At 33.9% G+C, this 13,683-nt stretch overlaps 1 protein-coding gene and 1 long non-coding RNA gene across 7 annotated transcripts in view; one reads left to right on the top strand and one right to left on the bottom strand.

The window, feature by feature from the left end:
• The first annotated feature begins 1,092 nt into the window (after positions 1 to 1,092).
• Positions 1,093 to 12,674, top strand: LOC106108975 (serologically defined colon cancer antigen 8 homolog). Of its 3 annotated transcripts, none has more exons than XM_013290348.1 (17): positions 1,093 to 2,430; positions 3,374 to 3,482; positions 3,824 to 4,004; positions 4,924 to 5,048; positions 5,418 to 5,585; positions 5,807 to 5,941; positions 6,593 to 6,687; positions 6,863 to 7,019; positions 7,310 to 7,471; positions 7,650 to 7,755; positions 7,867 to 8,000; positions 8,465 to 8,569; positions 8,690 to 8,783; positions 9,112 to 9,229; positions 10,765 to 10,881; positions 11,458 to 11,546; positions 11,812 to 12,674. In XM_013290348.1, exons 1-17 carry the CDS (start codon positions 2,321 to 2,323, stop codon positions 12,573 to 12,575), a joined length of 2,769 nt encoding a protein of 922 aa, XP_013145802.1. In that variant the 5' UTR covers positions 1,093 to 2,320; the 3' UTR covers positions 12,576 to 12,674. The 3 variants fall into 3 exon arrangements, with proteins under 3 accessions (XP_013145802.1, XP_013145803.1, XP_013145804.1); XM_013290349.1 differs by having other exon boundaries at positions 10,765 to 11,080; positions 11,812 to 11,904; XM_013290350.1 differs by lacking the exons at positions 10,765 to 10,881; positions 11,458 to 11,546; positions 11,812 to 12,674 and adding an exon at positions 9,579 to 9,830.
• LOC106108976 overlaps positions 4,844 to 13,683 on the bottom strand; it is a 14,478-nt gene continuing 5,638 nt past the window's right edge. For 2 of the 4 annotated variants that reach the window (XR_001225980.1, XR_001225982.1), the window contains exons 2-4: positions 8,441 to 8,557; positions 5,772 to 5,926; positions 5,475 to 5,567 (exon numbers count right to left, since the gene is read on the bottom strand). This is a non-coding gene — a long non-coding RNA (uncharacterized LOC106108976). Of the gene's footprint in view, positions 4,988 to 5,474; positions 5,568 to 5,771; positions 5,927 to 8,440; positions 8,558 to 12,855; positions 13,007 to 13,683 lie in introns of those variants that run through there. The other 2 variants (XR_001225981.1, XR_001225979.1) reach the window with 2 other exon arrangements.

Below are 13,683 nucleotides of genomic sequence, written 5' to 3'. Positions count from 1 at the left end.
ATTACATTTTCAGTATAAAATAACTTAATTTAACTTTACAAGACATGTATACTTAATTTTTGGAGACTGTTAGAATCTAAGTTTTCATACAAACTAAGTTCCATTTGCACTTATTGACCACCTCTTTGACAAAACAGAGACTTGTCTAGTGTATTTGAAACCCATAGATGTATTTTGTAGTGAAATTAAATAACAACTTTGTAATAGCATTGTAAAAACTGCCGGAATAGATTTTAACGGTCGTGTTCCAAGGCGGACACCTTTGACAAAAATATCGCACAATTGTTGACTGTCGATTGTTCCGCAGCCAATTCAACTGTTTGGTAGCATAACTAAAAATCGAGTAGTGTACCTAATAAGCCCAAAAGAATCAAAGCGAGACTAAACAGTGTGCGATAGTTTAATCAAACGTGTGCGCTCTATAATAATAAAGCGTACTTCTTATCTTACGAGTTTTGTTTACCAAATTGTCTCAACACGCGTTTGACATGTAATCAGTAAATTATCTGCCTTAAAGGACTGTAAATTAGAACCCTTAGGTTACTGTAAGCAAGTATTAAGTCGAAGTGCGCTTTATGAACAATCTTACGACTAAATGCTGAAACGAATCTTAAATACTTCATTCTATAAGCACCTACAATATACGTTAAAGTTGTAAGGGATTTGGTGTTTGTGATCATTTTAGACGCTGTTACAAATTTAAATAACGTTTCAGTATTCGGCCTTAAGTGTCCACTACCGTAATAAATGTATTAAGAACATTGTTATCTCCATTTTGTTTAAGGGATTCCAGTATAGTTGTAATACAGGTTTTACGACAATGGAAACTCAACGCAACACGCACCTGTAACGTCCAAAAATATCAATAAGTGGTTGTGTACTCAATACAATATATCAAAATTATTGAATATAACAAAGTAATTGTTAAAATGCAGTTATCTCGTATACATAATGTTACTATAGGTATTACTAATTACATATATTGCTGATATCGAAGTAGTTTTTGATATTAATAAAACAATTTTTTTTCTATTTTGTAGTTTTTATTTATACCCAAAACATTCTTAAAACATTTATCGCTACAAACAAGAATGTAGAGCAGTAAACAAAAACAGAATAAAAAAGTAACCTCAAGAAGGGTCTAAAGTCACGCGATCTCGTCCCAGCACCGCCTTACACCGTCAGGTTATCTTATACTTTGTAGTTATTACAATTTCATAACTACAAATGTACTGTGAACGTTATGTTCACTACAGACTCTATTCTGATAGTTTTCATAGAATTAAAAAAATAGAAACATAAAAACTTCCCTCCTATAGACAAAGTCTAGTGCACCGGCAAGCGTATGTTTTGTTTTATTAACTTTTAGAACGATACATCTTTGACAATTATGCCACAATAGTTATACCATAATCGATTTTTTCGTAGCCAACGTTTAGTTGTCGAGTAACTAGTGTGTGCATCTCCATATAAACTCATAGAAATAGTTTAGTCAAAGATGTGCGTCCTCTCTTTATTTTCTATGTGTTTTTTAATAATAGTTTATTATTATTATTATTTATTATTTAAATGATGATATTGGTACTTCCAAAAATGTTGCTCAAATGTTAAAATTGCCATCAAATATAATCAAAAGACAAAGAATTGAAGAATAAAATCGATGCAATAAAGTCAGTAGCGATGCTCAGTTTTCAAACGACAGGCTTTGCGTGATCGGGAACGTATTTTCCCTCCAAAAAGTACAGTAATGGCCGTGATTCTCACGCAAGACACTGCCTGTCTCTTAGTCTAAGAGCTAGTGTGACAATTAAATACGAAAAAAATATCCTTCTAAATCCCAAGTAAAAGGTGTAACTAATCTTTCTTCTAATAAGAAAGACAATTTTATAATTATTAGCAGAAAAATAGAAATTAAGTAAAATGTAAGTTTTTTGGTACATGCATTAAGACGCAAAAGTATAAGTCCAAGAGCAAAAAAATGTAGGTTCGAAATTTAAATTTAGTCTAGTCTAGTTCTCTATTGCTATTTACTTTCGGCTTTAAAATAAAAAAAACACCCGCACAGTAATTTGCGTTAGCTCCTAGACTATAACATCCCGATGAAAACTTTTCTTTAGAGCGAAACCGATATATCGATTTCCCGCCCTTACACGAAAGGGACAAAAACAGGAAACTCCAAAAGTAACGAATAAAACTTACTCCTTCTCAGACATTGTCTGTTCATTGTCGTGTGAGTACACTAGTACAAATAATTTTGAACTTCAAACATATAAAAGTGTTTATAAAAATATAGAAAGCTTTGTTACCGGCTGTACGGAGTATGGGTTCAACTAGTTACGTCAGTAAATCAAAAGGGTATAGAGGTAAAAGTGGCTCCAGTGTTGGCTCCGATAAAGAGATGAATGGAAAACTGAAGCGATCTAAAATTAGGCGAGTACATAAAATAAAATAATATTCAATACAAATTTTTTACTTGTGCAATGTTTGAGTTCTTTGTTTTTTATTTATTTTTAAATTCCTTGTTCAATATTGAATTACATTTACCGTGAAAATGTTCAACAAAATTATAATGATAATTATAAATTGAACTTGATTTTTTCCTTTAGTTTTAATGGCTTTATTTTTTATTCAATAGTTTCAATTACATTAAATGAAAAAAATCAAATTAATTTATTACTTTAGTCATATAATTGAACCAATTAACTCTTCTTTAATGAATGAAAACTCATTAGATTAAAAATATAACTGAAATGTATATTTAAAATGTAAAAACATACTTTTTTTAGTTGCGATACAAATAAATTAATACATTTAATTTGATTATATACAACTATACTATATTAAACTTTGGTTGGTTCAAGCATTATTTTTTTGTCAATAAATGAGTAATAAAAAAAAACAATATTACGGTAGATAGAAACTCTGAATTTCCAATTTTAGTAAAACAACGATAGTCTAATAATTAAACATGCATACTATGACTCCTGTGGTCGTTAGTTCGAATTCGCCAAATGGTTACAAGGAACTATTAGTAATTTTTTACATAAGTCATAAAAAATAAAAACCCCTCAGTGTCAATAAACATTCCAGGCATATTAATTCAATAAATATAAAATCTTGTGGTCATTAAAATATAGATAAAAATAGAAAAGTACTATTTTTATTAAACTGTGCATCCCTCGTTTATTTATCCTAACAACGGTAACCATGGCAACCACGAAATCAATACGGTCGAGTCCCCACTTGACATTAAATCGCAATGCGTCATTACGGAACAACGTTTTGACATTTATTTTGTTTTTAATTTCATTTTATTTTTAATTTAAAATGTGACATAGTGGGCAGTTAAAATGAGCGCATATTTCTCCTACAGACGCCCGAAGATGGAGTACGGTTCCAAAAGGATACCGGATTACACGGAAATGGCGTACAAAGAGGCAGTCTCGAAACTCAGATATTTTTTATCTGGGAGTGCACCGAGCGTAAGTGATTCATCAGGAATTTCATTAAATTATTAAATTGATTATTGAAAATACAATTTAATCAAAGCTCAAATACTTCGAGTTCTAATTTTAATGACAATATTTGTAAACAATGTTCCTAATTTAATGTTTAATCAGATTTTACCTTAAAAAAACAAAACAAAACTGTTTTTTTGTTTTACATTATTTAATAACATTATCTATTAAAATAAATAGTTTAATGAAACAATTGAAAATTATTAACAAACTTTAGACAAACAAAACTAAAATTTAGACAAAACAGTTGTTAGTAGGAAAGATTTATCGATGTATTTTTTAGATTAGTTACATTACATCTTTAGGTGCGTAGTTACGGTGGATCAGCGTCTATCAAGAACTTGGAGGAATCTGACGGAGATTTGGACAAGAAGTATTCTGTGTACGGCGTGAACGACTACAAGCCACGACCTCGACTTACGGCTAAATACACCACGTTGTACGCTGATAGTTTGAATAACTACATTCCACCAAAAGTGACTAGCAGTAAGTATAATATGCACAATTTTGGATTTGTCAGCCATCTTAAGTCACACTCTCGGAGACAGCAAGGTTCGCCACGACTATCCAACGGAGAGCATCATGACAATATGTACCACTAAGCATTTCCATTACTAATTTGTACAAAAACATACAGTCATTCTATTTATTCTCTTAAAGAAAAGAAAGATGGCTATAATACTAAAAATCTCGGTAAGAGTTTCATATCAAACTTAAGACCGTGGAATACCGGTTTGAAAAATATTATCATTTAAATCGTTTAAACTATCGTGAGACATTACTTTAAGCAAAAATTAATTAAAAACGCCTCAACTCACGCTTTTATCCTCCGGTGACGGCACCGACTAGTTTCGGACCCTTCGGGGATCCTTCTTCAGGGCGAGCATTATTTAACTTTTGTTCGCGGTCGCGTCGCGCCTCGCACGGCACCAATACTCGCCCTGAAGAAGGATCCCCGAAGGATCCGAAACTAGTCGGTGCCGTCACCGGAGGATAAAAGCGTGAGTTGAGCCATATTATCATTTGCTTGTATTAGTAGAGAGTTTTGGCTTAAGATGGCTTTTAGGGCTTCTTGTGTTTAATTGCCAACCTCTCGAATTATTAAATATTAACTTAGTCTCTTAGGACACATCTACACTATATGATCACATAACTAACAATTTAAACTATCAGGATGCGACTGTAAAGTCTAGTGTCTATAAAATGGGACACACCTGCAAGCACTACCTTTTGGATAAAAAAAGATTTTTCAAAATCAGTCCACTAGCGGCGGAGTTATGCCGTAACACACAAAAAAATAAAAATAAAAAACATACAGACGACAATTCGTAAAAAAAGGAGGTACTCAACAGTACCTCCTTATTTTGGGAAGTCGGTCAAAAATAAAAGCGCCTGATATCTGTAGCTCCGCAACCAGCACCGCAAGCGCCCGCCGCCGAAGCAGCCGGCACCAACCCTGATGTCGTCAACTTCATACAGAAGCAAGAGGAGTACATTGAACAACTGGAACGTGAGTCTCAGTACTGCAGGGTGAGTTGTACACTAGTTCCATAGAGTGCGCTCACACCTTCGGCTAAACTATCGCACAACAATTGTGCGATTGTCGAATGTTTCGCTGTTAACTGTTTAGCTGCACAACTAAAAATCGAGTAGTGTGCGAACCTACATATAAGATTATAAGAAACATAGCGTGACTAAACAGTTGTGAGATAGTTTCGTCAAAGCTGAGCGCGCTTTTAATGGTTATTGAGTCGTTTAGGAGGGTTTAATTAAAAAAGCTGTAGTTACTTATGTACTAGTTAGCTTACGGGCTATGAATTTATCAATATCGTCCTGCCGAAGGTAATATAAGTTTACATAAGTAACAAATAATTAATATAATCTAACAATCTCTTGCAGGATGAACTTAACAACCTTTTAGGTAAGGTGAAGGAGGTGATATCAGAGAACGAGCACTTGCACGAGGCCCAGAAGAATAAGATCATCTCGCGTATGTTTCACTACGATTCTGAGACGGACGAACTGGACGACGTCGGTGACAGTACTGGCCTGGACAGTGATAATAAGGTTGTATTTTTTTTAATTTATTGTCATTGACTTTTTAAGCCAATAATAGTAAGCCTTTGCGTTACTTAATTGTAACGTAGGACAATACGTTTTTTCTTAAGCAACAATTCGCTGCTAAATATAGCTTTCAATCTTATTAAAATTAAAAAAAAAAATTAGAATTAAAGATATAATTATGACCAATACCTATATACCCTATTCATTCTTCTTTCTTTTTGTAGGCATCTCCATCCAAGTCCCGTCGTGCCAAGCCTCGCACCACGAAGTTGGAAGGACCGAACATTGTGTTTGAGTCTCGTATCGCCGAATTAGAAGCCCAACTCACGCAAGCTAAGATCGATCTGAAAAAAGTTCAGGTAAAAGTAAACTTGTCATACTAACATTATAAAGGATTATTATTATTTAACATCACATATCTTTATTCTCTTATTTTTATATATAATACATTTCACATGATTTTCTTAAAAAAATAACAAAATATAACATATTATATAAAAAAAAAATAGAAGTCCACCGGCTGCGGAATCCGATGACTCAAGCAACCAGTGGTCAGGGCAGAGACAGGAACCTCCTCACTAGTCGTGCGGTTTCTAAAATAACCGCCTTTTGAATCGGGCCCTTAATCCAACTGTCTAGCGAGAGCTTCTTGAGGTGTTGGTCGAAGCTCTTCGCTATCAGCCCGTGTGCCGAAACGACTATCGGAATAATGGTAGTCGATTTCATATGCCACATGGCGGTAATCTCGTGAGCCAAAAAAAGGATTATTATTATTATTATTATATATAGGATAAGGAGATGATGATGATGATTATATGCGAAAGTTTAAATAGATGTTTGTAACCTAAACGGCTGAACGGATCTCGATGAAATTTGGCATAGATGTAGAGTTTAGCCTGGAAGAACACATAGGCTATTAATTTTTTTTTAATTCCACGCGGAAGAAGTCTCAGGCGAAAGTTAGTCTTCAATATAACTGTTAATTGAACTGTCTTTTTTACCTTTTTTAGGATGAAAACAACGAGAACAAACGAAAGCTGGCCTCTGGTCTCGTCGATTCTACCTGCCTCGACGGATTCAAGAGGCAGATTGATAATTTGCAAAGGTATTACGACAAAATAATAGACCTAACAATTATATTAGTAAGAAATAAAAAAATAACATGCTGTCAACCAAACCTAATTGCAATAATTGCAATATTGAAAATTTTAATTTTGACTTCATTTTTTCCGCATTTAAGAATTCGTTTACCAATGTAGAAAATATTTTGTTCATCTTAGAGATAAATCAACTTTGGAGGGTCAGATCTCGAAGTTAAAGACCAGCTTGGATCAGAAAGACAGTGACGGTGAAGGTCGTTACAAGCGGTCTGACGTGGTGGAAAACCAGCTCAGGGAGGAGAGGAACAACTTGGAGGCTGAAGTGCGGCGGTTGAAGGTAACTCGTTATCTTATCCGACTCATGAGGACCTAGTACATCATGTCTTGGTACTCGCAATCTATTTCGGGTAACTTAGTAACTTAGCATCCAAAAGAGAGAAAAGTATGAACTAGATAAACTGTAGCAACCGTTGTAAGAGACCTACGATTTTGTAACCTAGTTGAACCATGAATTAGTAGAGATATGCCAGATTTAGATGATTCATGACTGTTAAAAGTCTTGTAGTCAAATATCCATTAATTGTCCAGTAATCAATCTTTAAATGTAGCTACAATGTGCTTTAACAGGATGATTTAGCTAAAGAGAGAAGCAAGATACGGGAGCTGGCAGGCGAAGGAGCGAGAAGGGCGATACAGGAGCGCAATTCAGCGGAACAGCGCTACAATGCGCACTTTGATGAACTGCAGCACGACCTAGCAGCGCAGTATGATAATGTCGCCAAGTTACAGGTATTTAGAAGGCATAAAAAATTAACAACAAAAGAGCAAATCATCATTAAGGGATCTTTGTGGCAGTTTAGTCTTTTGACGGATGATCATGCTGACCTGTTACCTTTACAAACAACTAATTAAATGAAAATTGAAACTAAAGCTCTTTTAATGTCTTTTGGTAAAATATTTTTCACAGCTGGATTTGGATCGTCAGCGTCGTGAGGAAAGTGATCTAAAACGAGAGCTATCAATGAAGAACGCTAACATAGAAGAACTCAAAATGGAACTTAAGAACAAGACAGGTGAATAGACTCATTGGATTAAGGCCAGCTAAAATCCTTCTTTAAAATTTAGATATTAGATATTAGTTATATGTATAGTAATTGCATCAACGAAGATCTTTGTACTTGCAGCAACACTTCAAGCAGATTTAGCTCAGGCTAATGCAGAGAAAGCATCGCTGGAAGAAGAATTAGCCAACGCCCGTCTGGCTATAGAGCGTCAGCAGAGACAGGCGAAGCACGACACCAATCGACTTAATTCTGAGGTAAATAGTTGCTATACGGAAAGTATTTAGACAATAACTGACTAAGGTTCCAGTAATATAATAATACTACAGAAAAAATATATTTTAGATACAAAAAGAATCAAAACGAATAAAAAAATGAGTAACTATAATAAGGAAGACTCGTCCATTTTTTTGGGCTTCGATTTATTAAAAGAAAGTGACATTATCATACATAGCTTATATAACTAACTGTTGCTCGCTAGTTTGTCCGCGTGAAATTAAAAATTATAGCCTATGTTACTCACTGATACCGTATCTTTGTTGTCGTGAAAGAATTTTTAAAATCGGCCCAGTAGTTTTTGAGTTATTTCAATACATACATAAATCCAAAAATACATACAAATCTTTCCTCGTTATAACAATAGTAAAGATGAAGATTTTAAGCAATCTTCCAATTAAAATATACGAATCAAACTAACCAATCGAGTTTCCTCTTCAACCAGATCCAGTCACTCCGCCAGCGTCTAGACCGGGCTGATGCGGACCTCGTACACTCTCGCCGCGAGAACTTACGTCTTTCTGAACAGATCTCTACACTGGAAAAGGAGGTAAATAGTTAAGGAAAAAACAATATCCTTTGTTAACTAATTCACTTCAGAATTTTTTAAAGTAGTACGAAAATGCAAAATTAAGTGAAGTGGCTTAAAACTTATTTGACATTTTTACAGTTAAATATGAAAAATCTAACTCCGATATCTCCAGAGAAGAATAAGAAAGAGAAGGAACTATCTACAATGCTGGAGTCCATGGAAAATAAGCATGGTAAGTATCTTATAGTTTTTAAAGGAGAACTTAGAAATTAAATTTGGAATATATTATTTTGAAATTGTTAATCGTAAATCAGGTTCATAATATGGGTAAACTGTTGATGTTTTGAGAAAATACTATCAAATGAAGACTTCAAAACATTTATACTTTACCCTTTCATTTGCGCTTTGCGCTTGCATGTCGAACAATAGAAAGGGCTTATTGATATTTCTACAAATCAATAGTTTATTCATCAGATTGTTTAGTTAACACGCACTTATACAAATACAAGTAAGTTAGTTATTATCGGATTCCGAAGTTTATAGGAAGTAAATGTCCACAGCTAAAACCGTGGCTGAGTTGGAGACCATGATACAATCACAAAACAGTCTGATGGAGAAACTCACCGGCGAATGTCGTTTACTTACAGACAAGCTAGACGACGCAAATCGTAGGCACAAGTACGAGACATTTTTTCAAATTTAAGCATGCGCAAATTAGTTACAATCTCTTATACTACGACAAATATATCTTGCCCGGTGAGGGGCGCTACTATCGCGGTTAGTTTTGTCAGAAATATAAAACCTTAGGCAACAAAAATTACAATATAAGAGTAGAAGAAGACATTAATTGGTCGCAGGCACTAATAAGCCATTGAAATTGTTAGTTTTGCTCACCGGATCAGATAAGATTTGTCGGTCTATTTACCATTTAATCTAGCACTATTTAAATTGTCAACAAATAGCTGATTGTTATCATTGCCCCTGATGTTCCTATCCTAACGTCGTGTTGTGTTTTTATTGGCGGCAGGCAGAGCGCAGAGTCGCGGCCGTGTAGACGAACCAATCAGAACACAACCCGACAGAAAATCAGAAATGGAGAACCGTCGCAAGCACCGCTCAGGAAAAGAGTCCGATTCGTCGAACCAACCAATAATAGTTGGGCCGTTAACGACAAATCAGGATCTCTCTAATTACCACGGCGAGAAAATATACAATTTACCGTTAATGATTCAACAGCCCTTTTTACGTGAGAAAAAGGAGCCAATCAAAGTTGATATCAGTGTAAAACTAATACCTAAGCCTAGGAAAAGAGATAGGAAACGACGTGAATTGCATGCAGAGGTTACATCACCTAGTAAACCTGTGAAAAGCAATATTAGTATGGTAGTTACAAATGGCGACATTCACGTGCTTCATGAAACAGTAGACACAGTAGAAGAAAATGTTAAAGATCCCAAAAACCCTAACATTATAGACATTCCAGATACAAATAATGATAAAATTAGTGAAGAACTAGATGTATCTAAAAGTGATTTAGCTAAAACACAAGAAGACGAAACGTTAGACAGTAAAGTTGAATCATCAGAAATTACAAATACTAATAATATGGAATTAAATATAGAAACAGGAATAAACGAACAATCTGAAGATGAAATAATAGATAAAAATGATGATTAGAATAAGCTTGTTGCTTTAAAACAATCACGAAATGTTATATATTCTTTTGTATACGATTAGCTATTCGTACATTGCTTTTGAAAGATCTAAAAAAAGGAAAAACTATGTATTGTCTTGCAAAATTCACGAGTGTTTAGAAATTTCCTAACAATAAATTATGTTCGTTTTGTTATTATTAATTGTGCAATTCTAGTATTATAGTGTAGTTCAAATTAATTTATTTGGTTGTAAAAATATGAAGTTAACTTGAGTAATTTGTATTGTTGATTTAATTTTTTGATATTTTATGGTTGTTAATTTGAGTGCCTGTGAAAAATGTTAATGCAAATTATCAAGTACTTATTAACTATTTTTGCTATTATGTTAAAAAAGAAAAGAATTAGACATGTAATTACTTTTTTTGAAAACATTTTGTAAAACGACTGGAGGCAATGATAACAATTGCTTATAAAGTGTGCAATAAAAAAATAAAAATCGCTTAATATTGATTTTAAAACATCACTGGATAGACAGTAACCACGTGAATTGCCTTTCAGAGGAGAGAAAACACAATTGCTTTGCAGGAATGCGGAACTTATGAGAAAACTACGAAATCTTTGGTCTTCTCATAAGAAATATTGCACCACATTGCCACCTTATAGAAGTTATACACCGTTAAGTGGATATCCAAATAGCAGATCATCTTATGAATTAGATCGCACTTATTATACCTCGACACCTAACACATATAGATATAGATTTAGAAGATTCGATGATAGCGAACTAAGTTCACCTGATATTGGTAATTTGACAAGTAATTTCAACAATCTATCTATTGATAAAATTGTTGATTCTGATGATGATCAACTAAAGGTAATAAAACAGCTTTCTTTGGTAGTTGAGGATTTTTAGAGCGTTTGCATGTATTGTAGATGTTAGTGCTAGGAGAGTTTTTATTTATTTATCGTGCATGAATTAGTGTGTATAGAATATATTTAAACCTATATTATTATTGTTTTTAATTTCTGTTGCGACTACTTAAATACAAATCATGCCTAATCCTTACCAATACCACAATAAATTGTAAATAAAAAAAAATATTCCCTACCAAGTGTGAAAATCATATTGTTTGTTATATAATTTTTAAGAAATTCTAGGAGACTATCAAAGGAATCTATGTAAAATATTTGATGCATGTTTGTTCTGTGTCGCACGTGTTTGTGTGTTTTGTCACATGTGTGTGTGTGCAGGCAAGAACTGGCAACTCTGCAGCGTCAAGTAGAGATGCTCGGTCGCTCGCTGCGAACGGACGTCACGCATGCACCTAGCAATAACAAAGGTATGTTTTAACCTCTATTCAGTGAAGGTACTAGACTCTATAAATTCCAAGATGCCAAAATTCAAGGGAAAATGACGGAAACATAAGAGAAATATAAGATGAGCAGGTAATGAGATAAAGCTTCCTTATTCGGACTAACTTCTTGTGATCTGCTTTTACAATCAACACTCCTATTAAACGCCTGTTTTGTGTTAAATTAATTTCCTATTAAATAGATCAGTGTAACTGGTTTATAAAATTACAATGTAATAATTAATTCTTCCAGCACCTTCCCCGCACACTACCACAACCAACAGGCCTGCACCACATCCCACAACCGATACCCGACGAGACAATACCGGAGATGACTCCACCGGACACGCCGCGCTCAAACATCAGCCGTCTCAGCAATCGGACAGACTTGTCAGTGATAACAACCAAACAACAAGAGTAAACGAAGACAGCAATCATATTAACGACGATGAACAAAACACACAACAAAACATACAGGAAGAAATTAACACTGATCTACAAATAAACCAAAATATCACACACACAACAAAAGAAGAAATAGACAACACAAATGTAAATGATCAACCTATTGAACCTGAACAATCGGAAAATCAAAATTACACAGAAGAAAATTACGAGCAATACGATCAAAATTATGAACAAACCACAGATAATACGGAATATGAAGATTATCTACAAAATCAAAACCAAGAACAGCATTTAGAACAAACGTATGTAGAACCTCAGTACGAAAATTATGAACAATATCCACAGCAATACGAAACAAATGAACAATATGATAACCAGTATGAAAATTATCCAGTCGAAAGTCAACAAGAACATTATGAAGATCAACAATTTGTTCAAGAATATACGACAGAATATGGGGAAGATAATCCTCAAGAAACAGTGGATACAAAAACTGTAGAAGATATAACAGCAAATGTTCCCCAACAACCAGAAATTGTATCACAAGTAAAAGAAGACATTACTGAGAGTAAAAGTAGTCCAACTAGAATTGATGTTGATAAAAGTTAGCAATTGATTTAGTTAAGTTAATTTTATTTGTGCAATATTCGTTATTGGTTTTGTTTGCTTTTTTCAGTTTATGAAATTGTCACAATAATGTAATGTGATTGAAATAAATTAGTGAAACACGACTTTTATTTATTATCTTACGATATCCTTTATCTGAATATATCCTTTATCTGTCACTGAAAGCCTCAATGTTCGATTTGTTACTTTTATATAAACAAAAAAAACAAGGTAAAATCATTCACTAAAAGATTTAGGAGGAATGCAGATTTAATAACATTACCTTGGTTCTTTGATATTTTTCATGGAAATATATGCTTGTCATATTTATTCCCTTGGATTTCATTCACTCTTCTTTTATATGCCAGTCAGTCGAATTCAGGTAGATTTAGTTAGTTTTTATTTAAATGTTGGTCATTTTCATGGTGAAAGATCTAGAAATTTCATTATAAAATTTAATGGTTTCAATTTAATGTAACAAAAACGACGTGAGACGTTGATAATTGCAGTCAATTAACGTAAAGTGATTAATATTTTGTCATGATTATTAACGCGTTATACCTCAAGATTAGTCTCTACATTTCGATAGTTAGATTCAAAATATAGGCGAAATGAACACGTTGATCGTAGCTGCCGTAATTAGCGTTGCAACTGCAGATATTTCTACGGTATGTAAAAAATAATTTAAGATCTCATCTCATATATCTGGTAACAAAACTTATTTCAAATGCAATTAAAAATTACAAACACTCCTTTTTTTATATTATAAGGCGGCAAACGAGCAAGCGGCCACCTAAAACCGCCGAAATGGTGAAGCGATTGCTGCCATAGACATTCGAAATTGCAGATGTGTTACCTACTCTGAATTGACGGAGGAGGAGGCGCACATAAAGAGGATATTTCCCCTTCCTGTCCACCGTGAAATCCACTTTTCCTTTCCATCTCTTCCTCTTAAGGAAAGGGAAAGGGACTAAAAATAGGCCTCCGGCACCATTTGCAGAAAATAACTAACAACTAAATATATTAAGGGTGAGTTGCATCAAATCGCTGGTTATCGTAAAAGTTATAATAGGGTTACAAGTGCAAAAACATATTCTCACAGAGGTCTTAT

This window comes from Papilio polytes, unplaced genomic scaffold (genome assembly GCF_000836215.1).
Source record: "Papilio polytes unplaced genomic scaffold, Ppol_1.0 DF821400.1, whole genome shotgun sequence".
NCBI lineage: Eukaryota > Metazoa > Arthropoda > Insecta > Lepidoptera > Papilionidae > Papilio > Papilio polytes.
The sequence above is the reverse complement of the archived record's forward strand: the minus strand, read 5'-3'. Positions and strand labels throughout refer to the sequence as shown.

Coding starts and splice junctions, on each gene's coding strand:
- LOC106108975 (XM_013290348.1), top strand. CDS start 2,321: ATGGGTTCAACTAGTTACGTCAGTAAATCAAAAGGGTATAGAGGTAAA. Junction 5,586..5,806: donor GCCTGGACAGTGATAATAAG/GTTGTATTTTTT, acceptor TTCTTTTTGTAG/GCATCTCCATCCAAGTCCCG. Junction 6,688..6,862: donor CAGATTGATAATTTGCAAAG/GTATTACGACAA, acceptor TGTTCATCTTAG/AGATAAATCAACTTTGGAGG.